Source organism: Periophthalmus magnuspinnatus, chromosome 6, assembly GCF_009829125.3.
Source record: "Periophthalmus magnuspinnatus isolate fPerMag1 chromosome 6, fPerMag1.2.pri, whole genome shotgun sequence".
NCBI classification, from domain to species: domain Eukaryota; kingdom Metazoa; phylum Chordata; class Actinopteri; order Gobiiformes; family Gobiidae; genus Periophthalmus; species Periophthalmus magnuspinnatus.
In genome coordinates, this window is record NC_047131.1 from 13,129,685 (window position 1) to 13,157,379 (window position 27,695).

Here is a 27,695-nt window from a genome sequence, read left to right on the forward strand (position 1 = left end):
GGTGGAGGGGGGGAATTAGCCATGTCTCCGTGTCGCGCGCACTAATCCCTCTTCTCATGGGCACGCGCTCGGATCATTGCTCAGCTCGTTACCGTCCTCCCGTTTACCGTCCTCCCGTTTACCGTCCTCTCGTTTGCGCGCCTGTCCGTCCATTGTACGTCCGTGATCCATGCTCCTGCACAGCCCCAACCGACTACTCCAGAGCTCTGGTGAGTACATTCTTCACTTTTACTGTAACTAACGATGAGGATGACCGAGCGTAAAGGCGCAACCGTGGGCTAAGTTTAAGTAAGAGGGTTGTTTCCCCAGATCTGCTGGGACGATTAGACTCAGACACTTTCCACATCCTCACCATCTGCGCTCCGGTGTATTTCATTGAGTAGAGTTTGTACAGTGGGCTAAGCCGTTCTAGATGACACCTGTCTGGGATTAATGAGTCCACATGGATAGCAATAAAGTGGGAATACCAGATTTAACTTGTAGATTTATCCAAAGCCACTGATTTGTTCCAGTTCTGTACAAGAAATGTCCCAACTGTCACTACTGTTGACCAATTTGATACCCGCCAACAGTAAAGGGTGGAATATAAAGTTATTTTCTTAAGTTTAAATACAGAAAAAATGGTGAAATATGTTTTTTCCTACCCTGCCTGAAAATTACATCAATAAAAGGTGATAAGAAAGGACCACTACACATGTTTACCCTGAGCTACTCCCTCTTTTTTACCCTGATGGATATGGACAGTTCCTTCTCATGGTGCCAGAACTGTAAGTAGTTCTTTTAGTAGCCTTTACATTGACAGTATTCCTGTGAAGCATGGAGTAAAAGCAGCTGTAGTTATAATTAGCGGTGTATAATCTTCTCCCTTGTTGCCCTCTGCCCGCTGTGAGGGTACTCCTGACCCTGGCTGTTAGCTGGCTTAAACAATACTAAGCTCCACAAAGACACTGCACTGTAGCCCTGCCTGTTTACTGCCCCCCTCACAAACAAGCAGCAGACATGTTCAGGTACAGAGACAGGGACAGGTAGATCTACTGCTAAGGAAGTTCAAGAGCAACAGGGTCAGTTTGGTCAATTAGACCTTTTGCAGAGAGCAGTGTAGAAGTGTAATAGGACTAGACTTGTTCTCTGTCACTCTAGTATTCATTCATTCATTTTATTTTGCCAATTTCAACTAACCCAGGGTGACTGGACAGAAAACTGGGCACAGAGTGGACGTTTTTTAAAATAAGGTTTACAAATAAGTAATCAATTGACTGCTCTATGCATTTCATTTCTTGATGCATTAAAGCTACACAAACATTTTGGAGATGCTCCACAGTATGGCATATGGCAAGTTATCTACCTGCTGACACCACCAGGATATGTTACAGTCAGATCTGTGAATAGGCAAACCTGCTGACAGTAAGAGTGCAAGTGCTGTATTCGACAGACAGAAGGAGATAGTACTCGGTTGCAAGTACTCAAGTACTGTACTTTTCAGACAGCATACTTTTACTCCTACTGGACACAGTCATGACGTTTGACAATGCAATAGTACTCTTGTTTGAGTGTAAGTGTCCTCTTTCCACTGTGAGTAATTCTTTGAGTGACAAAAGTTGACAATATGAAATGATTTGAAGATTTTTGTGTTCCTTTCTTTTGAAAATACCAGATTATGACTTAATGTAATGTCCTTCCATTTAAACTAACTTCAAATTATAAATCTGATTTAATATTCAGTCAGTTACTCTTGCAATTATATTCTTCCCCAAATACTTTTATACTCTTACTCAAAGTGTGTAACAATACTCTTACTTAGTACATTTTTGCCTAGACCCACTTGTAGGTAATCTTCTAAACCTTCTCATTAGAAACATGTAAAGTAGATCTGTACTGCAGTTTTTGTGGAGCTCTGGCCTTGATTAGACTGGGATCATTGGGTACAGGACAGGAGTACATTGTGACTGACCTTTTTAACTGTTGGACACATTTTCGGGATTTCCATGTTGGCGCCCTGACAAGCCATGTGGGTGCAGGCTTAAGGTGTGTTTGAGTCTCAACGAGAGTTACATCAAATGTAAAGACACTGCTGTTTCACTGCACTGTTTCACTGCATTTGTTTTATTGAACATTTAATTTTTATTTTATTATAACATCAGAGAGCTTTTACATTGTTCTCTGGAATGAAGACTAAATTTGACTAGGCAGCAAAAATTTCCCATATTTATCTTGGTAAAAATGTGTAATATGATGGAAGTTATGATATCCTCACTTAATACTCAGTCTCACATGCTGGAATTCTTTGTGCAGAGATTGGTACATCTGGGGCTGTGATTAGATTCTTTTTGGTCATTATGTATGCCTCAACTAATGTAGTCAACCAGGAAGGAATAGTCTCCTAGTATACAGATTCACTTTGGCTACTTCTTATGCTCTGATAATTGGTCAATTGAAGAAGTCCCTTGTTTTTGTTGAGATTTATATAATATTAACTAAGCATGACCATGTTAATATGTAAATATGCTTTCAAAATAGACATTATTATGAACTTGCCACAGTGTTTTGGTTAAAGGTACAAAGTATTCTTCTTTCAGGCTTATGTTGTACTGCTCTTTGGACAGTATTTGACATGATGTTTGTGTATGTTCACAGAGGGATGAAACGTAAAAGAGCATTATCCTGTGTCAGCCATGAGTGAGCCTCCCCTCTCCTCATCCACGCTGGTGTCTCTGGCCCGCTCTCTGTCTGGGATCGGGATTGACCTCACTAATGGAGGGCCCCTCACAGCTCCGGGCCCGAACAATTCCCCTCCTCCGGTAAACACTATGTGGGTTTAAGGGAGTTGAAGTAAAAGATCTGAGAGTGACTTTGGGCCCGTGTGAACACCACAGCTGTCGCAGTAATTACTATATTGACTTATCCTTTAATATATGATAGAATGGAACAATATTTTGGGGGGCTCGGTGTAATGTGGTTTGTTTTGGGTACTGTTTCTTTGCCCTAGTGGGGAACTTTTTGTTATTTTTCTGTACTATGATTATAGTTTAGCTGCAGAGAGTCGGATAAATAACTTAATTAACTACTTATTAACTATGACTCATTATAAATACATTCTGATTTTATTTATTGCAGCTTATGCTTTTTAACAATACTGTATATTTAGAAAAAGTGTTTACTGGGTTTATCAGGTTTTAGGATTATTGTGTCAGTGGCATAATTTTCAGTATTATCGTTTATTGTCTATATTTTCTTTAGCAATATATCACACTTCAAAATGTGTTATTGTGACAGGCCTACCACTCCGAGACCACCTGTTTCAAGCGCTCTCCAAGTGGCTCCTATCACACTCTGGAGGCTTTGGGGTGTGTGTGAACAAGGATTGATATGACAGTGGTCAAGTGCAGATGAGCTAACATCTTGTGCAACTAGAATAAGACCAAATCCATGGACAGAAAACTCTTGAAAGTATGCACACACCACAGTTTGAGAAGCTGTGAATTATTAAATTATGTCAATAATACAGTTTATAGACCGCATAGTTATTTTGTGATGCATACTCCTTTTACTAAAACAAAAAAAATCTAGATTGTTTCTCATCATAAAGGGAAAATCAGGACAGTGGATAAAGTACAATACCAAAAAGACAGTAAACCAAACCAACCAAAGAATAACTCTAAGTACATGTATGTGTTGACAGGTGACAGGCATTGAGCTGGGCCCGGGGCTCTATTTTGCTGATGGGAAGCGTAAGGTGGATTACGTCCTTTCCTTCAAGTGCAAGAAGAGACGAGCATCCAAGTCGCGTCTGTCCATTGCATCCAATGGCAGCATGTCCTTCCCCTTCCCCTTCCCGGGCGCCAGGTTTGATGACGGAGAGTCCGGAGAGTGTCCCACCACAGTTGACCCAGAGGAGCAGAAGCTGACGGAGGAGGAGAAGGTGCTGATGAGGGAGGAGTTTGAGGCTCAGCTTTTGGAGGCCGGGCTGCACCTGGAGAGGGACAAGGAGGTGAGAGCCATAAGTGCGCTGTAGTCTGTATAGTCTATAGACCAGACAGTGTTCTAAGTAGGGCTGCATGTAGTGTTGTCACAATACTAAAATTTCAAACTGGACTTTTTGTACTAAGGAATGGCCTCGATACTCAATACAGATTCCGATACCGCGATGACAATAAAAGACTCTTTCTCTAGAAAATAGAAAGTGATCTTGAACATAAAATCTTAGTACTTTATTTTATATTACCACATGGCCTTATATCCGTGTAATCCCTCAGTCGTCCAGGTAGGTTCCATAGTGGTCCATGGGTGTATACTAATCTATGTGGTCTTACACTTGTTCTGATACAGACCAAGATCATTCAAAAACTGTTTAGCCAAAGGATAATTTCTGTCCTGTGAATGTAACTTTTTTAGTACTGATACATGCTTAATTGAGTATCTAGGTTTCAGCATTGACTAGTATCACCACAAGATTAATCGCAACTGAATCTAAATCACAATTTGAAAGGGCACAATTAGCAAATCGTAAAGGCTGCGATTTTTGAAGTACCATCATATCCTCTGCAAAGAACAAAATCTAGTGTCTATAAAAACTGCTAACCCTGTAGTTTAGATCTGTACAAACACATTCTGAAATGTAATTCTTGCATTAGTTTGTCAATTCATATTTCAGTCTTTTTGTCAATTCTTCTAGACATGTTTAAAATGTGAACTTTGAACAGGATCCTAATTTAAAAACATAAATAGCAAATCTAATCGCAATGCTTGTCAAATAAAATCGCCATTAGATATTTTCCCCAGTCATTTAGTGCGTGGTCGCATAGATAGAGCAGTGTTTAATGAATGGAGTGAGCAGTGCCCTGTGCATGTGTGTGGCTGGTTAAATCACTCTGTTTTGGTTCAGGATTAAGATTGTGTGAAGCTAGACCAGATTATAGAACCCTCACAAAGCTGTAGTATAAACACTGTACTACTGCTACTACTATCTTATTTGAAGTTGTAGTTTGAGAACTGTTTGCTTGATTCTTTATTTTTTTTGTTGTTGCTAAATTCAGTATGCCAGTATATTTACATCATACTGCTGAAATGATGAAACACATTTGATGTTTAATGTTTTCCATTTACGTTTTCTCCCAACTTTGGACGAAAACTTTGATTAAATAAATGCCTGTATTGCAGTGTGATAAGACAAGTCAGTCATATTCATTATTTGCACGGTGGTAGCATGCGATAGCCCAGTGTGTGCCACCAGCTAATAATCGAACTTCATACTGCAACATTGGCTTGTCAAAAGTATCGAAAATCAATTGACAGTAAAACTTGTATTGAGACTAGAGACTCATTTGAGCAGGTATTGATACTAAAATAGTCACATCCACAGGACAGATATGAACATTTTCTGAATAGCTATAGAGTGATCGTGAGTTGAACAAGTATAAGACCAAATAGACGAGTATACACTCATGGGCTACTATGGAATCTAACTGGATGTCTGAGGGATTGCACAGATTTAAGGCCACATGGTAATATAAAATAAATTACTATGATTTCATGTCTAAATAAAGAGTTTTTTTTGACTAGCACAGAGCTCTGCACACCCAGACTGCATGGCACAAGGGTAGTATCTGTTGTGTATGTGTCATGTGTGGTCCTTTGGGCTTCTTTTGGTGCTGCTGCCTGGTTTTGAAATAATAGGATTGAGCTCCTACTATATAAGTGCATACTTACAGCTTTAGAGGAGCAACTCAGGTCAAGCGCTCATTGGGCAAAGTGACAATTTACATACTGGTTAGGGCTGCATGATTTTGGGAAAAATATTGAATTGTGATTTTTCAGATTTTTTTTTCAAAAAATGTTAAAACAAAACATATCCAAACTTGTGAACTTCACAGTACAATTTATTTATCATATATTATATGGAAATCCTGTCTCATTTGATTGGACTTGATCTTGGGTCTCGTCTTCTGGGACTTGTGTCTGGTCCCACCTCAGTACTGGTATACACAGTAGGGATGGGGGATATATCGTTTCATGTATGTGTTTTGCCCCAGTCTCTGTGTGCCCACGTTTCATTCCTACATAGTCAGTGCATCAGATTTGTCTTTTTGAACATACTCGTGTAAAAATGGAAATAGAAGAGAATTATATGCCTGTATGTTTACATAGTCATGTAACACATTATTTTGTCATTGGTGATGTTTATGTTAACTTAAGATAAATTTGTGGGCCTTGCTATAGTTTTTAAAAGCTAAATATCGGTATTGGTAAATACCTGCTATCAGTCACAGCAGCGCGCAAAATACTAGATGTTGGTATCGGCTCAAAAAATCCATGTCAGCCTATCCCTAATACAGAGTGACATTCTTGTACACTCTGCCCCTGTACCTGTAACCTCTGCACTCTATGGTGTTGTGTGTTGTTGTAGAGGGGACATGGCATCAGGTTCCTGCGCCTGCACATCCCCTGGCCCATCCTCAGCCGCGAGGCAGAACTCCAGAAGATTAAAGTTGCCGTCAAAAAGGTCAGGACCTACTTAAAGTGACCATAATCAGCTTAACTTTTCACAGAATCTAGGAAAAATAAATACATGCTTTTCTCTGTATATATATTTCCTTCATGTGGTTATTTGTCCTGATACAGCATCTTCTGTTACAAATATTTGATTGTAACAAGAAACATCAGGATTTTATAGCTATTCACGATTATTGACACATTAACAAACAGCAGTGACATTGTTCATTCACCCTCAGATTGTCTGATAGATTGGACTGCAACAATTAAATGATTAATTGTGACTAGGTGACTACAAAAATAATAGGCAGATATTTAGATATTTTTTTGTAATCTAGACTATATAGACTCTAAAACAAAATACAATTATTTTTTTTTGTAAGAAAGATATTATTAAATCAAAGCATCAAGAATTCCTGATTTTCTACTATAATACATAAACAGAATATTCTGGGCACCACTAGTCCTAAATCAGTAATTCAGCTGTTTCTGTTTGTTTTCCTTATGAGTAGAAGTGTGACTTGCGTAAGCGCACAGGCATTGCGGGCATGTGGGATAAGGTTATGGCCAAAATGACTACTCCGTTCCAACCGGACATCCCTGACCTGGAGATCCAGAGGGACCCCCAGACCCGCATCCGCTTTAAGACCCTCAAACATGCCTTCATCAGGGACAAGCTCCATCTGTGAGTGTGGAGGAGCTTGTTTATTTTATTTATGTTATTATTTGGCTTTTTGGTTCTCATGTCTCTCATTTGGGTTGCCATTTTTATTGCTGAAATCCAGCTGGTTTAAACCTAAAAGGACTCTGTCTCTGATTTGAATCCTCACTAAACCGCAGCACTTGTAGGCAATCATAAGTCAGTGCTGGTGCAGCCTTTCCATATAATGAGAAAAAAACTTGTCCTCTGTCTGCAGGTTAAAGCAACCCAGGTTGTGATTGTAGTACTTTTTATAACAGTGAGAGTGCAGACTACATACAGTATCTTTAACACAGCAATTAATATGTGAATAGCTTAATATACCCTGGATTCAGAATAGTAATGTAGGTTTTAGTAACTTTGACTAGATTAGCTCTAATAAGTTTAGTATTTAGATTATTTTTATGTCAAAGTATTCATCACAACATTCATTCAATAAGTTCTTGTAAAGGCGCACTATGTAGCTTTTCTGGTGAGAGAAGCACCATCTGCTTGTCTACACGGAGATGTTCTTTTGTTGTTCTATAGTATGGAAATTATTTTCATGGAAGTGAGTTACAGGTCAGATCTGAGGAGAGGTGACCGCGCTCACACTAAGAATGCTTTTTACAAGGTATTTAGTATTTTTATGTAGCTGAATATGCAAAAAATCATACTGTAGAATATTTCAGGCAAAGGAATAGTATCCAGAGACAAGGAGGTAGCAGATCCTCTACCAGAAAATTTAAAGAGAAAAAAAAATCTTTCAAAGGAACCAACTTAAAAAACAAATATGTACTGAAACCAGTTAGAAAGACCATGAAACAAATCCAAAAATCTAGACCTATAAACTAAATGACTCTAAACTCAAATCAAGAAGAATATTTAGAATTGAATGATTTGAACTCTGTGCGAGGTGTGTTTACTCATTGCACACTGTTATTGACTTGTCCTGTGTCCTCTGGTGCAGGTATGACATAAAATCTACAGAGACACTCTTTGACAATGGCACGCGCAGCAGAATAGTATGTACAAGCACTTTTCCCCTTATTCACACATTTAGTTAGTTAACCAAAGACTTTGTTCCTCCTCTTTTTAAGGTGGCTGAGATCATTTCACGTATTACCTGTACACAAACTTGTCAAACCACTGGTAAGAACAGATAAGTCTCTGCTAAATAATTTATAATATCTCATTTATAATTACATGTTTTGGCCTTTTTTCTCAGGTATCCAGTCATTACTGGCTCGAGGAGTGTATGAATCTGCCTTCCCGCTACATGACGTATGTATAAACTAGACTCTGTTTGTAGATGAGAAAAGCTTTTAGCTCACTGTGCAATATTTTATACAGGGCTCATTCACTGTACTGTTTTATACAGGGATCATTCACTAGGAGAGGACGGAGAGACCAGCGCAATGACAGACAGGTGAGCTCACCAAACTGTTAATGTAATGTAATGAGGTCGGCCATACTGACAAAAATAGTATATTCCGATAATGATTTTCAGATAACATTATGTCAGTCCAATAGAAGTGTGTTGGATTGTCTATAAATATATTAGCTGACATTTAAATATGTGAAATTAATGTACCTACAAAAATTAAGAAATATTACCTTACACCCTTAACATAGATATAATAATAGATTAAATATTAAGATTTTACTCGTCTGCAAACCACATTCACAGTATTATCTCTTTTTCAATAATCTACCCACCTTTTGTCTGATGTAGGCTAGTATTTAACATGTCTCCTCTTCTATGCTTGATCTCCTGAATGACGCACACTTGTATATAGACTAGTTATTGCAAAAAAGTGATATAACTTGGAACACAGACACTGTTTCGTTTTTGTTATGTTGAAAAATTCAGTAAACAAATCTGACAAAGTACTAATTACTCAAGGTACTCAATGTTATTGTCTCTCAGATTCTCCACGAAGAATGGGCCAACTACGGAGTCATGCACAAATACCAGCCCGTGGATCTGATCAGGTACTTAACAACAAGTCAAAACTGGAACTGCCACGACTAAGGACTTTGAAAAACACTATTGTATATGTGTATGTGACAGAAAATACTTTGGAGAGCAGATTGGCCTGTACTTTGCGTGGCTGGGAGTTTATACTCAGCTTCTCATCCCTCCCTCTCTGCTTGGCATCATCGTGTTCCTCTATGGCATCTTCACTGTCGACTCCAACATCCCCAGGTCAGTCCCACCTCAATCCCCCTGTGTGTCTGTCACAGCCTCTGTGGCTTCTGCTACCTCTGCTGCCTTTGATTTTTATGGTGGTCACATAAATGCCTCCAACCCTCCTCCTCCCATCTCTACTGTAGCGGCACCAAACGCGTTATATGCAGCAATATATGGCACATATAGTACCTATATTACAATATATGGAACAAAAATACATTAAAGACTCATTTTAGGGCATTCCTGTCGGACAATTCTTGGCACACCCCACCCACACCCAAATTTTGATATACGATGTATCACTACAGAGAATTATAACGAGTGGCAATAAATAAATAGCTGAATTTAACAATTATTAGCCGGTGGTTTCACAAAAAGCACGATGAATATTGACCCCCAAAGTGTTTTGTTCCAGCTTTCATATATTGAACAATAAGTCATGTTTTATACCGCCATCACTGTATTTATATTTGCACTGTTTATTCTTACAATTTGCACTATTTTAATGTATACTGTTTGTTTGTGTCTACTTCTTGATCATGGGAACTACTTTGATTTGCTTGTTTACATGTATGAAAGGTGCTATGCAAATAATCAATCATTCAGCAATGGCTCTGCTCTCTGCTCTGACAGTGATGAGACCTGTAACGACAGGCTGAACATCACCATGTGTCCTCTGTGTGATGGAGTGTGTGACTACTGGCAGCTCAGCTCTGTGTGCTCTTTGGCCAGAGTCACATACCTGTTTGACAACGGAGCCACCGTCCTCTTTGCCATCTTCATGTCTTTGTGGGGTAGGCATTGTTTTAAACTGCCCTCTGTTCAGCTGGTCCCTTAGCCGGAGTACCCCTCAGTATTAGAGCGAAACAGAGATGGTCACAGAGTGCATTGTCCACCAAGTGTGGAGAAACAATAAATAAAGGGCTAATGCAGAGAGAGGCTGTTGAGAGGCTTGTCTAGCAAAAAAAATGCCAGTAAATGCACATATGCAATTAAGATTATTGTGAATATAATGCAATGCAATCGGCCTGACATTTTAAAGCAAGCCTATTATGCAAAATTTACTTTTTAGAGCTTTTAACTATGTTATAGTTTCCTCTCATCACTCATAGTTGTATTTTGGAGTGATTCATGCATATTTCAGCAATTTCTTCAGCATTTTTAATCACTTATGTTAATATCACTGATCAACTCCCATTTTTACCACCACAAGTACACACCCTCTGCTCTATACTTACTTTGTTCTCCAATTGTATTTCTCTAATTGGTGATACAAATAGGATTCGGCAACGTGATAAAGTCAAATGAAAAATAAAATCTGCTGCTCGCTAGCGTGATCTACAGCTAGCCATGAGACGTCTCGACAGCATGCAGCTCTTTGTTGTCATGATGTTTACGGTGACGTCAGCTCCCACTGGGCACTGCAGTCATTTTAGATCAATATTGCGATTTAAAATGTCCAAATTAAAATATAATGATGCACAGGTCATAGATTATAACTATATAGCAGACTCAAGCACTTAAGAATACGTTTATGTGACTTATTCTACACCAGGTTGTACTCTGAATCAGCAAGTTTAAAAATAGTCAACATGAAATAAATATGTGAGCCAAAAATCTTAAATAATATTTAGCCTTTTCACCGCTAAACATTTGTACAATTTACGTTTGCATGTTTACATGCATGCCGGGAAAACCAAATCTCTGGCCTAGTTTTGTGAACAGACTTTCTAAAATGTATGTGAACATAATTGGGGAGGTTGTGATTTTCCCCAATGGCATAAACGCACCTGATTATACTCGGAGCACTGCAGTATGTAACAGAGCAGTCCGATCATACTAGGACAGGTATTCAACCTCATGGGACAAGAAACAGCCAGGATGATATTAGACATATGTTTATAGGTATACTTATTCTACATCTGTGATGATAAAAATGATGGCCAAGCATTTGTTTGTTTGATTGTTTTGATCTGCTACATTAAAAGGGGAAGTATTTGACCACATCGATATTATTTTCCTTGCAGCTGCGTGCTTCCTGGAGCACTGGAAAAGGCGTCAGATGTACCTGAAACATGCCTGGGACCTGACCAGTATGCAGGACGAGGAGGTGAGCCAGCTAAAGCTAACATTGTTGATTGTACACTGCATGGTTTTTATATATATATATATATATATATATATACATATATATATATATATATATATATATATATATATATATATATTCTCAGATGAAATAGATTATTTTATATAAATCTCATCCTCCGCTCGGGTCCTCTACCAGCGGCCTGGAAGCTCGAGTGCAGTATCATTGCGCAGTATCTTTGCTGTTCCTAGTACTGCACTTTTCTGGACTGAGATGTCTGATGTTTTTCCTGGGATCTGCTGTAGCCACTCCTTCAGTTTGGGGATCACTGCCCCGAGTGCTCCGATGACCACTGGCACCACTGATGCCTTCACCTTCCAGGCCTTTTCCAGCTCTTCTTTGAGCCCCTGATATTTTTCTAGTTTCTCATGTTCCTTTTTGGTTATGCTGCTCCATGTATGCTTTTACTGCCACCCTGTAGTTGTGTGCTGGATTGAGGGGCTGAAGAGGGTCTTGTCTGGTGTGGTAGATCTGGGCCTCTATTTCTCTGGTGCTTAAGGCCTGCTCCTGTGCAGCCAGGATGAGTGTCTCTGTGCAGTCCAGCTCTCTCCAGCCATTGGTAGGGTTTCTTAATATCAGCCACTTCAGTTATGTTCCGTGGTACATCCCATGCAGGGGCTTGTCCACCCATGATGGTTCCTTCAGCACCTCTTCCTCTGCGCTCCACTGTCTGAGACTTTCTCTGAGCACGTCATCTGTTGCAGCCTTGTCCTTGATGTACTTATGAATCTTGGATGTTTCATCCGGGACTGTGGCTCTCACACTCAGTAGTCCTTGGCCTCTTTCCTTACAGCTCATGAACAGTCTGAGGGTGCTGGATTTGGGATGGAACCATGCATGGTCAGGATCTTTCGGGTCTTAACATCTGTGGTCTGTATCTCCTTCTTTGGCCAGGTTAAGATTCCTGCTGATTACTGGCAGGGCGTAGCTGTTTATTGCCTGGGTCTTGTTCTTGCCATTGAGCTGACTCTTTAGGACTTGCCTTACTTGTCGGAGGTATTTGGCTGTGGCTGCTTTCCTTGTTTCCTCTTCAAAGTTGCCATTTGCTTGTGGGATACCGAGGTACTTTTAACTGTTCTATTGTTCCTTCTGGGAGTTCCTTCTGGGAATATATATATATATATATATATATATATATATATATATATATATATATATATATATATATATATATATATATATATATATATATATATATATATATATATATATATATATATATATATATATATACATATTTGTGGTCATGTGGGGTCAAGGCGAGGCAACCTTTTGACCTGCTCTGGGGTTGACCACGCAGGGCTTCTTTAGATTGCACTGGAGATTATCACCCATGTCTTAGCCCCCTGCGCCTGATATAGGCAAACACAAACACTCAAATAGTGCAGCCTCAGACTTATGCGCCTGGGCCTTTAATGGGATAGGCCTATTCTGAAAACACTGGGCGGGAGGAGGATCTACAGCAGCAGTCAGCTAATGAACCCCTCTCTCTCTTTGCATGTTTCTGTCTATGCTGTGGCCTGCAGGAGCGTGTGCAGGTACGTATTTTCTATCCGGTTCTGTATAATAATAATAATAATAATAATAATAATAATGTACACTTTTAATAAAATTATGAAACCATGAACAAAGACTTAATTCATAATTGACAAATAGTTTATAAAGAAGGATTTGATTAGTTACTACTTAATTAATCTCTTTACTTCTAGCTCTAACCCTTTAATTAAAGGTACATTTAATTAAATGTACAGTCTGTAACTTTCTTGAGGTTGCACGTCACATGTATGATTCCACTGAAATAGAAAGATAAAATATATATTATTAAATATATATATATATATATATATATATATATATATATATATATATATATTTTATTTTTTTATTTTTTTTTTTCCATCGAGATCGATACGTTTTATGTCATACTGTGTTAGATTATAGCCAAAGGAACAACGACAATATTTCCATGGAAACAAGCAGGAGGAGGCCCTCCTCCAAGCCAAATCAGAGTCAGGTATGTGGAGATGCAAGCCCATTCACATTAAGGACTTTTTTCAGTGCAGTGTATTTATTTATTTATTTATTGGGTCCTCATTAGTCTTTACAAAAGCAAAGACTATTCTTTCTGGGGTCTATTTTTTGCTGAAAAATTACATGCTGTGACTTTAAGTAGTTACTAAGCCAGAATCATTCTTAATAAACTCTTTATTCATTATGAATTAAGTCTTTGTTCATGCTTTACTAAGGCAAATTAAGGTGTAATTATTGTAAAGTGGTTTGCAAATCCATGCAAATTTAACCATCTTTTAATATTTAACTAAAACAGTAGTTCATTCACATGAAAATGCTTAAATAATGTATTTTGCTGTTCAATTTGTTCAGTTCCATTTATTTTGTTCAGCCCCAACTCACAACACATCATATGAACTTTTGGTTCTAGCAAACATTTATATTAACATAAATAGTCCAAAGTCATTGGGCCACATTCATGAATGTTTGTTTTTTTTTAATTCATAGAGAGAAGTTTGCACCAAATTCACAATGTGTTCTTGAGCAGTCAAATGTCTTCTTAAATGAGAACTGTGCTTAATTCATCCAACATCCAGCTAGGAACGCCATGTCACTCATTTACAATTAATTTACATGAAAATTAATATGCATTTACTAAGAAATGCTCTCTAAATTTGGGCTTGGCATTATGACAAATATGAGCTAACAGACTGTATAAAGTCTGTTAGACCAAACAGACTACATACTGCTACATGCTCTATCTGCTGTTTGGAGGATTTCTTCTTCCAGATAAAACATTTTTATTTTATGAAAAAGTTTTGTGAATGCAAAAAATGTTGGTAAGAAGACCTTAAGTACAAATTTGCTTGTACAAACACTCCATGCATCAGGCCTAATGTTTGTTAAATCCATAAAACTTTACCAAACTGATGATTTGTCCACCACAGAACATGTATGTCATCATAACATCTTTTTGTTACAAGCTACTTCCATACACATGTACTGCTGCAGTGGACTACCTGTGAAAATACTAATGGTTATCAAGAATAAAAACATATTTGTGTGTGATGTTTTAGGAGGAACTGAGGCCGGAGTATGAGTCGGCTCTGCAGGAGAAAAGAGACAAGATGAAAGCTCAGACCAAAAAGAAGGTGAGTTATTAGTGATTATATGGATCCTTTTGAAGTTTGTAAACAAATACATTGTAATTTTGGAATGCAGGGAATAATTTAAAAGTGGAAATTGGGATAAGGCTCAATATTGTAAAATATAATAAATCAAGGCAGTTTTGACGTATGATAGTATCTTGGATACCTATGTGATATCAAAGGCATTTACAAATGTGTTTTACATGATTTTGTTTTTGCGAATGCACAATTATTATACACACTTATTTATTATACACTTTTAGGTTTTACAGGACAATACCAATGATTACAGAAAAATTGTTAAGGTTTATTTCATTTTGCCTCCATTTGCCTCCATTCCCTAATTTTGAACATTCTGTGGATGTAGTATTTTAAATGATCTCTAGCTAAATAGTAAATAGTCCTATTTATATAACACATTTCTACTTTCAAGGAACTTAAATCAAGGAACCACCCATTTACACATCTTCACAGGGAGAGCCGTGTTTGATTCCCTACTTCTACCAAGTCCCTCTGTGGTTGCTTTCAACACAGTGGTCTATGACTTGAATTGTACATTGCCAACATGGTTATTCATTTTAATTTGTCAAATGTTTTCTGCAATATTAGTAGCAATACTAGTAATAGACATTTATTGTAAAATAATGGACTAAACATGGTAACGACTCAGTTGACCACTATGTATTAAATTTATTTATATGCAATTTTAATAACCATACTTAAATAGGACCCCTATAGACTTATTATCCATAATGCATGATCACTATAATCAAGCAAGTTAAGCAGATGTTATGGGGAGCTGTAAATCTGGGGCCAAGTTTGGGTCAAGTTTTCACTCAAAGTTGTTTGCACACTGGATTAACTCTTTGTCTTAGGTTTTATGATCTGCCCAGTCAGTCCACTAAGGATGGTGACCCCAGCTTTAACTCAGTAATATTAGATCACAGAATATAGTAACTATACCTATAATATAATCTATAATTATTTAGTTTGACTTTATTTACTATATTTATCAGCAATCAACCAATCAAAAGAAAATTTGAGAAATTTGGGAATTTGTATTCCTCTAAAAATATTTACATTGTATAACTACATGCACAACAAGTTTACCCACAAAACTATTCTATTTACCACAAATTCCAAATATATTTACGAAAGACTTGTGTACCTCTACATACAGTAATCCTTTACCCAGAAAAAATTAATAAAATAATTATGTTACATGCTGTATCATTCTAAGTCACTGCTCCTTGGGCGTGTATCCTGGTTGGGGATACACATACACATACAGTAAATTCTGCCTTTAAACTGGCTGTGGCTCATGTCTGTGCTGCAGGGCTCTCCACACTTGGTGCATCTGTTGGAGGTAACTGTTCTTTGTGTACTTGCATTTTTGTGCTATGTCTTGTGTCTGAGCAGGATCAGTAAGTGGTAACAGTGGCATCATGTTGCTGATGCAGTGGTCTGAGGTGGCATTAACAATGGCATATAAAAACTGGCATCATGGCTGAATGGGTCTCAGCTCTGCTCTGTCCCTCTTTGTCTGCCCAGTTGTCAGGTGGTATATTGTAAACATGCTCATGTGTGGAGTGACTTTGTATTGATGAGGAGCTATGGTCTACTGGCGAGGGGCCGTTCATCATGCAATGCCAACCCTTCAGGGCTCCAGAGTGCGACCAGTTTGGGTACAGATGCGCCTAAAATTTTGTTTGGTGCGACTAACAATTTTCCTTCGGTGCACCAGTGTGTCTAACAAATCCTCATCACATGCCTTCTCCTGTGTCCTCTCTCCTCTACACAGGTATTAAATTATATAGAACACACTTAAATTGTTAATTGACAACTAAAAGAAAAAAAGCATTTATTCACTCGGCCTCCCCTCTGACCGGACTGCTACAGCCTTGTTCTGGTGCACAGAGCCAAATGCACTACAGAGGTCATAAGTTTGGCTTTTTTCATGTTTATTTATTTATTTATTTTTTCACCTTTGAAGAGCAGCAACCTGCAGATCCTCCACAGCCGATGTGCAAGATGAAAAATAAAATAAAATCACTAGCGTCAGTACCAGATATTTGATTAAATAGCTGTAGTTACATATTTTAATCATAATTTTTATCATTATGATTTCTTTGTAATGCAAAAAATAGACTGATACTTAACTACTATTGCTGAAGTTGTAGGAATATCCATTGTGTGACCATTTCTGTCAACATTAGCGGCAAGAAAAGCAAATTTTATTCTGTGTTTGAAACGGCTAAACATTTGATATTTAATAGACATATTAAAAGTCATTACCTCTGTAAAAAACGATGGACAGTGTGTAAATCTGTCAAATGGATTTAAATGCCCGTGCAGCATAGGTGGGACATAGACGGCAAAAGATTGACCCGCGAACATCACTGCTTCCCATTTACAGTCCAGCGGCCATCAGGTACCGCCTCTGCCGCCCCAGCTATTTGAATATGACAGATTTGAATTGTTACATGAATATGACAGATTTGAATTGTTACATGAATATGACAGATTTGAATTGTTACATTGAATATGACAGATTTGAATTGTTTTGTTCCATCTGTTGAAGGTGAAAAGTGCAGAGGAGGCCGAGGGAGAGACTGACCGGATGCTGTTCTCTCAGGTATGGCACTGTGACGGTCAGGAAAGTGTGTCCTCAAATAGACCAGGGTCCACTCACATCATCCATACTAGATGCTGGACACTGTGAACAAGCGCCAAAACCAGCTCTCAAAATAAACATTTAATAAAGGTCATCATGTAACTATCTAGAGGAGAGCTTTTATGGTTTTACTCCAGAATGCAGAAAGCAGATAGCACCATCGGACTAAGCTACAGGTCAGATCTGTGGAGAGGCGACCCCGTTCACAGTAAAAGTGCATGTTTTTTTTAAGACCATTGTAATGTTTCTAAACACTGTTTGTGCTCACCGTACCGTTGTTTGTGAGCACATGTAGTGAAACCCCTGCTCCTACAGTCCAAAGCAGCTTACCTGGTGAGATTAGCCCTGGTTACAGATGGATAGAGAGAAGAGGAGGAAGAGAAGGATGAAGGGGGAGGAACGGGGGATTGCACTTCTCTGTATTGACATAAAGTATGACGCAACCATATTTATGGGTGGGCTGACAAACATGTAAGGTTTAACTGGATTAAGTGCATGTTTGTACACAACAGAAGCACCTGAGCCCCACTCCCAGATGGTCTTTTTTTGCATTTATTCATTTACAGGTGCTTTTATTGCTGAAAAATACCTTGAAAAACATGCATTCCTATTGGGAGCTTTTCTACAGATCTGACCTGTACCTTGGTCTAGTGGCACCAATGCTCTCCATGGAGATAATTAAGTTAAATTCCATATTGTGGAACATTAAACATTGAAGTCTTAACATTTGAAAACCAGAACTAGTTAATCTATAACAGTTTGCAATGGTTATTCTACAGTTTCCTAACGCATTCCTAGCATCCTTATTATTCACCATAATGAGTTTATTATCACATTTCACAACTTTATGAGGCCGGAGCATTTTTTTGCTATAATGCTAATGCTTATTATAACTAGCATGTTGAGAAGGCTCTCGCTGCAGTGATTGTGGAGCGTCATGATGAGTGAAGCTCCAGTCATGTACATTTGATTTGATAAAAGAGTCTGTTATCGACCCCTAACCCAAACCCTAACCTGAACCCTAACTTAATTTAGCCATGGAACTATCGCAAATTAATAAATTGTTGCAACCTTTTGAAAAATAATTACGGTTTTTGGACACTGGAAGTGACAGTGTGGAGCTTCACTCCAGCCAATGGTGCCAAACCTCCAGTCCTCACGTAACATAGATAACATTTGACTTTTTTCTACAGCAAGAGATTGAGTCCCTGAACATTGAAGATCACATGTGTGGATACCTCATCAACGTGTCAACATTCATATTTTTGGTATGGAATATTATCATCACTGCCCGAACATGTAGAAAGTAGCAGTGTTCAGTGTAAGCTATGCATGTCCACAACAGGTTGTGTTCACCTTATAGAGCAAGATGAATTCTCATGATTCTCATGAGTTCACAAACTCCAGAGTATCCATTTTGCAACTGTTCCCACTATCGTGATTACCCAGTGGTACAAACCAATCACAGGCAGTATTGTGGTTTGTGAAGCGCCCAAACAAACAAAAACAAAATACAGACATACTTCAGCCTGTTTTTAACAGAAATGCATAATGGCAACACTATCTGAAGCTATTGTGAAAAAATGATTTTGTTTATTTACGCTGATGTGGATAGGCTCAGTAATTGCAGTGATATTAGTCATAAATCAGGTAAACGAATATGCAATCTGACAATTAAACAGCAAATTACACCACAGAATAGTGGCCTGTTCTCCAGCTCAGTTTAAAATGACTGATTCTACAATGTTCTGATGTGACTTGTTAAATGTTGCTGTTGCTCAGATGCTGGTGACCTTCTCTGCGGTAGTGGGCGTGGCTATGTACAGGATTTGCATGCTGAGTGTGTGGTCCATGAGCCCAGATCCTGAGGCCAAAGCCAGTGTCCGTATGACGGTCACCACCACTGGGATCGTGCTCAACATGCTGGTGGTCCTGGTGCTGGAGGAGGTGTACGGAGCCATCGCAGTCTGGCTTACAGAGCTAGGTACTGCCACACTGTAGGATTGACATTAGATTAGATGTATGTATGCTTTAAAAGTACGATTCTGTCTCTGTGCACTTTCTAAACAGTTGTAGAAGCGTTCATACTTGAGAGAAGGTTGAAATATCAACAAATCTGTGATCTAAATAACTGGTGCCTTTGCGATTTGATAATTGGAAAAAACTTGAATTGCGATTTCAACTGTACAGCTGTTTCAATTGTACAGTTCAGTTCAGACTCTTTTCCTAACCCACTTTTCTTGTTGGTCAGCCTTCAGAAAGGCTCTGAGTCAATGAATGAGGTGGATTTAACCAATTACAGTGAAGTGACAATTTTCAGAAGTAGACGGGTTTTAGTTAGTTATCGTAGATATCGTAAAAATACTTTAGAATAAATGTAAATTAGTCTAGATCAAATAGAAATTGTTACACAGCTCTTAAGAAAATCACAATACCACAACAAATTATACAGGAATAATAGGAACAATTATGGCTTGAAGACAAGTGTCCTTACTTTTTAGATTGTCTAATTGTAATACCATTTTGTTCATTCATGTTATTGATTTTGCTTACTTGTCACACACAAAGTAATACACAGTAGTCATTTCTTCCTAAAGTTTTTACTGTTAGTAGTGCATTTGTCATATCTCTGCCCATTGAAAGCCTGTGATAAGTTCTCTTTAATGCATGTTTACTCTGTGAACAGGTGAGAGTGGACTGTAGAGTAAACAGGCTTGTTGTGTTCATGTTCTCACAGAAATCCCCAGGACAAAGGAAGAGTTTGAAGAGCGCCTCATCTTTAAGTCTTTCTTCCTCAAATCCATGAACGCATTTGCACCCATATTCTACGTGGCCTTCTTCAAGGGCAGGTCTGTGTCTCCCCATGGTGGACAGATGTGGTAGCAGTATTGTGTATTTTGAATAATCTTTTTTATCAAACAGATTTTCTGGGCGCCCTGGTGACTATGTTTACGTTTTTGGCGATTATCGCATGGAGGAGGTGAGCTGGATTCATATTGCTTTTTGTTGTTAACAAGTGGGCAATACTCGGTTATATTTATCTGAATTACTTTATTGAAGAACCTGTACTTATAAGAGTAGTGTTCTGACATTTATTGTGGTCTGTTCTTTTGAAATGCTAGAATGTGCATTATTTTATGTTTGTTCATAAACTGGCAACTAACTGTAAATTAGGCGGGTACTCTAACAATTATTAGTTGAGTTGAAGTTTTCCTTAATATTTCCTAAGTCCTGTTTTACTCTTATTTGAGTACAATTTTGCCTACCCAAAGTCAAAAGTAAAAAAAATTACTCAATTGGGAACACCCTTTATGATTTGAGGTTAAGGTAACTGGAAGGACAAAACATTAAATAATACTCAAAATCTGAAAAAACCCCAAACTAAATCATGTCTGAAGGAGCAGTGCAAGAAACACAAATGTTCAAAATCATCTCATATTGTTAACATAAAGCTTTTGTTACTTACTCAAAGTGGGAAGAGTAACCAAAACCTTTACTCAAGTAAGAGTACTATTACACTATACAATATATTACTCTGGTAAGACTACTGTTGTACTGTACAATATTTAGTATGAGTAAAAGTGAATGTAACTGAGCACTACCCACTTCTGTCTATACCTCTGATTGTGGACTTGTGACTGAACCCATGTCATGTACCTTAGTGTGCCCCTCCAGGCTGTCTGATTGAGCTGTGTATCCAGCTCAGTATGATCATGCTCGGGAAACAGCTCATCCAAAACAATGTCTTTGAGATCCTTGTACCGTAAGTTTATTTTTCACACCAATATATCACCACTGTAAATAATAACACTTATTTATAGTTTTAAATTACAATGAAAGAAGTTACCTTGCTGCTAATAGACTTGTTTTCCCATTTGTATCCTGGAAACTCCACCTTTGTAATTGTAATTTTTTGCAATACCCCAATATTGCATATTTATGTTTCATCCTTAAAGAGGAATAATTGTGTAACATTACCTTTTATTAGCCTATAACCATGTTATTATGGTGTTCCCTCATCATTATCTTACTTAAAGTTGGATTTTGATTGATTTCTGCATCTTTGAGTAACCCAGTATTGTTCTACATCTGAGGCTTAAGTGCTCAGAATGTCTGTTTTCATCTACCCCCTATCTCCTCACGCAAAAACCACATTGAAAATCTGCTGCCTATTACAGTGTCGCTATGAAAACGCAGGGCTTCTGAGTTATACAGTTTTGAACAGGAAGTTAAGGAACCTATTCTATGTTCAAGCTGTTTTAGATCAATATTGCAGTTTACAATGACCAAAATGTAAAATCATAATCTATGTATGTTATTGTTTAATACTAAATACCCCAAAAATGTCTTCTCACAATATTTCTCTGTCACTAACAATCTGATTTGTTTTACTTGCAGCAAACTGAAGAAGATGTACAGATCTTTCCAAGAGCAGAAGGGAGAGAGGAAAGCTGCAGAGGAGGAAGAAAACGAGGTGGAGGGCAAAAGGCCAAAGCAGCAGTACCACAAGGACTACACGTTGGAGCCATTTGAGGGTGTCACACCTGAGTACATGGAGATGAGTGGGTCCAATACAACTGCCCCTATGCTCCTATTTGCATACAGCCCTGAATACTCACAAGATCCTTATCCCACTCGGCCCAAAACCATAAACATATATATCTTGTAGTAGGGCTAAGATTAGATTTGCAATTTATAATTTTATTAGTTGGATTGTGGTGAAAGTCCATGTTTTAAACACGTCAAGAAGCATTAAATTATGGAGAAGACTGAAATATGAACTACCAAACTAATACAAGAATCCCAGGCATTTCTCCACATGTTTGGAAAGATCGAACCTACAGGGTTAGCAGTATTTTTGTTGTTGTTTTCAAAGGATTTAAATAACTGCAGTCTTTGTGATTCATTACTTGTGTCGATTCACAATAGTTTGAGCCTACATTTAGTGAACCTAATTCAAGATCTGTCCCTGCACTACGGTCACCACTGCTCCTAACTGCCCAAGTACTGTTAAAGGGGATGTAAAAGGGATGTAGTTCAAAAACCTGTAAAAGTTCAGAAAACTGTATATCTCCTGTGCAGTTTTTGAATACACTATCACAGGATGCAGTCTGAGTATTTATGTGGCCAAACAATGTATACAAACACATAGGCCTGTCACAATTTAAATGGGCACAATTAGGAAATCTCAAAGGCTTCAGTTTCAGTATGGAGCAGTATCAGTACCATCATTTTCTCCACAAACAACAAAATCTCCTTTCTGCATAAAAACTGATAGCAAATGTTGAAGTAGGATATGCTGAAGAAGATATAGATGCAAAATAATAATATTATAACAAATTTATACCACTGACACAATAATCCTAAAGTAGAATTGTCACAAAAAGTTCTAAATGTACACTGTAGTAATAAATAAATAGTAGAATGAAACACTTAGTTTATATCTGTAATAAGTCATAGAAGTTATTTCAACCCTCTACAGCTCAAATCTTATCATAGTACATAAAAATAATAAAAAGTACAAACCAACCAATTTTGTTATAATTACACAGTTACTAGTGCAAAGAAAAAGTTCCCGCAATAATTACTGAGCCCCAAGAGTTATTGTTCAATTTGTTACATATGAAACAATAAGTCGATATAGTAATTATTGTGTGAATTATTGCCTACAAATGCATGGATAATACTGATCATAAAAGGTTCATTCCCTCTTCTGCCAGCTGATGGCATGCTAACTTCAAAATTAACTTCTAAAGTGTGAAATTCAAAGCAAGACCACATTACCAATAAAATGAATGCATGATATGTACACTTAAAAAGAAACAGGGAAAATAAAATATACCATGTCCATAAATGTGTGACTCCGAGCTTCTGTTGACTCTGCCTGCAGTTATACAGTTCGGGTTCGTGTCTCTGTTTGTGGCCTCCTTCCCTTTGGCTCCAGCCTTCGCTCTCCTCAACAATGTCATCGAAATCCGATTGGATGCCTCCAAGTTTGTGACGGAGATCCGCCGACCGGATGCGGTTCGATGTAAGGACATAGGTATGTGCACTACACTGTTTAGGCATGCATGTATTTAAAGGCGACATGTTAAGAATAGTGGTGGCTTGGTTTCAACTGTTGAGAGTATATATATATCCCCCTCATTTGAATGAACAAGCTTTAATTGGATCATCATCATAGTTGTGAGCATGGTCCCAGAAAGTAGCAATGGCTGGCTCTCTAGATAGTGATTTGAAGTCATTAGTGAAGTGCAAACATTTATAAAGTCCCATAATCATAACATGTCTCTTTATGCATGTTTCGCTCTTGTTTTTCACTGTTCTACATAACTGCATATTTCCCACTTTCTCTTTTCCACGCACTCTCAGGGATTTGGTACCACATTCTGAGTGGAATAAGCAAATTTGCTGTTATTACCAATGTAAGCATGTGATTTGGTGTAGGCATGTAGTTGGTGTGGGGTAGGCTCCTTTCTGAAAAACTGGATAGTGAATTAGCTTTAGTTTCACCAAATTTAAATTGAAACTAAACACTAAATCAACTGTTTTTGCTACTTAACTTAACTGTATATCTGGTGTTTTAATAGCATTACCTACTGTTTCTAGTTCTTTTTTTTGGCTATTTTAGTGCAAACTAAGTACATTTGCAGCTTTGTGTTCAAAAATTGAGTGTCTGCTGCCTCCCATGGCCACTGCAGTTTCAAGTACTACATGACATCATGCAGGACTGCCCTGATTAGAGCCAGGTGTTTTTGATTACAAACACTGACATTTGAAATGTGGATACCTGTTAGACCAATCACACTGTTCCTTATAGCCCCAGACCCCACCCCTCCTCCTCCTCACTCTCTCCTTTAGTCCTCCAGGTACTGCCCTTTTAGCAGATCTATGTGTAGGTGCTTAGTTCCACTTTAATAAACTTGACCAATTCATCTGGGTATATTATATCAAAGTAACATAAAATTACAATTGTACTCCTTTGTAATGTTTTAACACATTCTATAGAATATTTTATTCCATAGTAAGCTAGCCCACATTACATACCAATAACCAGTAAGTTCCTAACAGCTGTGTTGTGTGCTAGGCGTTTGTGATCTCCTTCACGTCTGAGTTTGTGCCACGAATGGTGTACCAGTACATGTACAGTGTGAATGGTACTATGGCGGGCTACACCGAGCACTCGTTGTCCTACTTCAACGTCAGCAACTTCGCACCAGGATCTGCTCCCACCTCCACCTTGGTCACTGGAGTGTCCATGTGCAGGTGAGGAGTTTCTACAGAGTAGTTTTGTCAGCAGTGAACTGGGAAGTAAGGCTGTTATGCTGTTAGCATACTAGCTATTGTTAGCAAAACTCTACTCTGGCCTCTGAATGTTGCAAAAAGTGCTCATAAACTCATCGTAGTGAATGTTTGGACCGCTGCAAACAATTTACAGTAAAATGAACTAGTTCATATGGCTGAAGAATTAATTGCAACTTGAATGGGCACAATCAGCAAATGCCACAAACTTCAGTATGACTCAATATCAGTACCACCATTTTCTCTACAAACCACAAAATCTCCTGTCTTATTCAGCATAAAAACTATTTTATAGATTAGATATGCCCAAGCATGCTCTGAATGTGACTCAGATAAGTTAAGATGGTTAAAATCATATACAGTTAATTTTGTAATAAATGCAGTGAACTAATGTAATATTATAGTTGCAGCTCAGTTGGCTTACAGAAGAAGTTAAAGCTAGTCTTTTGATGGTACAGTGCATTGAAGCTGTGTTACTTGTTGCTCAGGTATAAAGACTACAGAGATCCTCCCTGGGCGCCTGAAGCATACACCTTCTCTAAACAGTACTGGGCCATGCTGGCTGCCAAACTGGCCTTTGTCATTTTCTTCCAGGTAAGAACACATCGAGAAACAATAACAACTAAATGTTTTTATTTTATTTTATATACAGTGTTCTGGCCGTGATTAACCTCAAAGATGCATTTCCTTCAAATAGATTAATATTGCAACTCTGTTAGATAAGCACAGAATTCCCTGTTTTCTCATGAGTGCACAGGCTACAACCAGGCGCACCTACGACTGGTCAAAGAGCTGCTGCACTTGGTACTAACTCCATTCTAGCTAAGAGTTAGGACCAGCTGAAGTTAACATTTCTTCAATAGTACAAAGATGTGAGTTTGGTCACAAAGTTTAGATGAGCGTGATTGACAGGTGGATTAGCTAGTCAGGGACACGCACGGTCCATCCATATCAAAACAAATATGGCTCCTTACAAGATAAAAAAATAGGGGAAAAATATCACAGGGGACTGAAAAAGTTGTGGATTTCTGTAGAATCAAGTATTTTATTTTTAAATAATGGGTGACCAATGGGTTCCTTTATTTTCCATGCATCACTGAAATAAATCTGAATGGACAGCTGTGTTTGAGGGATTGGTGATCAAACTATGATGTCCCATTATATCATCCTGGACCTGCCAGACAAAATATTTTGACTAATGCATGCATCACACTGGTACACAAACATGGCAGATTTTGCTAAATAGATTCAATCCCAAGCTCCATACAGTGCTCCTATTTTTTTACTATAGAGTTTGATAAACCACTCTTTGTCCTCTGCCCAGAACCTGGCCATGTTCCTGAGCCTGGTGGTGGCATGGATCATCCCCGACGTGCCGCGCTCGCTCCGGGATCAACTGAAGAAGGAAAACATGATGCTGATGGAGTTTCTGGTGAACCACGACAAAAAGGAGCCCAACCGCAGCCCCAGGCACTTCCCTGAGTCCATTCCCAACGTCCATGTGGTCGTAGAAGCTCCAGCTGAGGACCAGGAGGATGAGAATGTGCTGGAGGAGGAGGCACTGAGCTTTGGAAACGACTACATCCACCCATCAGACAGTGACCCGGACATCGTCAAGTCATTTGCCCAAGCAGTAGAGGAGCAGCCAGACCACACAGAGCCAACAGAAGACAGTACTACAGACCAAGACTGTGGAAGAAACAGAGAAGCCAACCAACCACAAGATTCTCAGGAGAGAGAGGAGTATGTGAAAGAGCAAATCGAGAATGTGAAAGAGCAAACTGAGAATGTAAAAGAGGAAGAGGAGGGCACGGAAAACCCAGGGGCAGAAATTGTGGATGTGGACGCTCTGATGACCACGCTGGGGATGTCAGGTAAGACATAATATGATACAAAACTGCTTAAAATAAGACCTTCATACTAATAAGTTAGCTTCTGTGACATTTGTGCTGCACACTGAGTCATGCTGACTTACCAAATCCAAGGCATTCATATACACTGCATTCCGAATTATTATGTAAATGATATTTCTCTCTGATTTTGCCAAATTGTCAATATAAATGACAGTCAAATGACAGTCATCAACCTTTAGAGTATAATTTGAATGTTATTGAACAAATCTCCCAATAATAGTATTTTTTCAAAAATAAAAACTTAAAATGCATTATTCCAAATTACTAAGCACAACAGAGTTTCAAACCATGTTATTGTTGTAAAGAACTGAAAATGGAAAATGGTTTATTTTTCAATTAGACGCATTAGCATATTACTGAAATCAAAAGCTATTTCAATCAAAACATCTTAACAGGTCAAGTTACATTTTAACGTAGGACACCTTATTTGATAGGAGCTTCACAATTCTTGCATCCATTGAACTTGAGAGTTTGTGGAGAGTTTCTGCTTGAATTTCTCCCAGAGCCTCTGTTTGGATGTGAACTGCCTCACGCCCTCATAAATCTTTTGCTTGAGGATGCTACAAAGGTTCTCAATAGGGCTGAGGTCAGGGGAGCATCGGGGCCATACCATGAGTTTCTCTTCTTTTATGCCCATAGCAGTCAATGATGCAGAGGTATTACTTTCAGCATGAGATGGTGCATTTTCATGCATGAAGATGATTTTGCTACAGAAAGCACGGTTCTTCTTTTTGTACCATGGAAGAACGTGGTCAGTCAGAAACTTTATAGAGGTTATTTTCACACCTTCAGGGACCCTAAAGGGGAAGACCAGCTCACTACATATGATTCCGACCCAAAACATGGCTACACCACCTCCTTGCTGACGTTGCAGCCTTGTTGGGACATGATGGCTGTCCACCAACCATCCACCACTCCATCCATCTGGACCATCCAGGGTTGCACAGCACTCATCAGTAAAAAAAATAGCCTTTATGTATTTCTGGGCCCACTGAAGCCGTTTCTGCTTGTGAGCATTGGTTAAGGATGGTTGAATAGAAGGTTTATACATAACTGCAAGCCTCTGGAGGATCCTACACCTTGATGTTTGCGGGACTTCAGAGGCACCAGTAGCTACAAATACCTGTTTGCTGCTTT

The 27,695-nt window shown here is 38.5% G+C and overlaps 1 protein-coding gene across 1 annotated transcript in view; it reads left to right on the forward strand.

Moving 5' to 3' along the window:
• Positions 1 to 192: 192 nt before the first annotated feature.
• LOC117372699 (anoctamin-1) overlaps positions 193 to 27,695 on the forward strand; it is a 29,367-nt gene continuing 1,864 nt past the window's right edge. Inside the window, exons 1-27 of the mRNA XM_055222660.1 lie at positions 193 to 209; positions 2,635 to 2,798; positions 3,680 to 3,988; positions 6,404 to 6,499; positions 7,002 to 7,174; positions 8,139 to 8,193; positions 8,269 to 8,320; positions 8,397 to 8,452; positions 8,550 to 8,597; positions 9,099 to 9,163; positions 9,243 to 9,377; positions 9,996 to 10,156; positions 11,390 to 11,472; positions 13,038 to 13,049; positions 14,598 to 14,672; positions 17,251 to 17,304; positions 18,537 to 18,611; positions 19,126 to 19,327; positions 20,081 to 20,192; positions 20,266 to 20,323; positions 21,006 to 21,106; positions 21,742 to 21,905; positions 23,234 to 23,386; positions 23,716 to 23,768; positions 24,431 to 24,609; positions 25,134 to 25,239; positions 25,970 to 26,519. Of these exons, the coding sequence (XP_055078635.1) occupies positions 2,673 to 2,798; positions 3,680 to 3,988; positions 6,404 to 6,499; positions 7,002 to 7,174; positions 8,139 to 8,193; positions 8,269 to 8,320; positions 8,397 to 8,452; positions 8,550 to 8,597; positions 9,099 to 9,163; positions 9,243 to 9,377; positions 9,996 to 10,156; positions 11,390 to 11,472; positions 13,038 to 13,049; positions 14,598 to 14,672; positions 17,251 to 17,304; positions 18,537 to 18,611; positions 19,126 to 19,327; positions 20,081 to 20,192; positions 20,266 to 20,323; positions 21,006 to 21,106; positions 21,742 to 21,905; positions 23,234 to 23,386; positions 23,716 to 23,768; positions 24,431 to 24,609; positions 25,134 to 25,239; positions 25,970 to 26,519 (3,253 nt within the window). The 5' untranslated portion in view covers positions 193 to 209; positions 2,635 to 2,672. The remainder of the gene's footprint in view (positions 210 to 2,634; positions 2,799 to 3,679; positions 3,989 to 6,403; positions 6,500 to 7,001; positions 7,175 to 8,138; positions 8,194 to 8,268; positions 8,321 to 8,396; positions 8,453 to 8,549; positions 8,598 to 9,098; positions 9,164 to 9,242; positions 9,378 to 9,995; positions 10,157 to 11,389; positions 11,473 to 13,037; positions 13,050 to 14,597; positions 14,673 to 17,250; positions 17,305 to 18,536; positions 18,612 to 19,125; positions 19,328 to 20,080; positions 20,193 to 20,265; positions 20,324 to 21,005; positions 21,107 to 21,741; positions 21,906 to 23,233; positions 23,387 to 23,715; positions 23,769 to 24,430; positions 24,610 to 25,133; positions 25,240 to 25,969; positions 26,520 to 27,695) is intronic.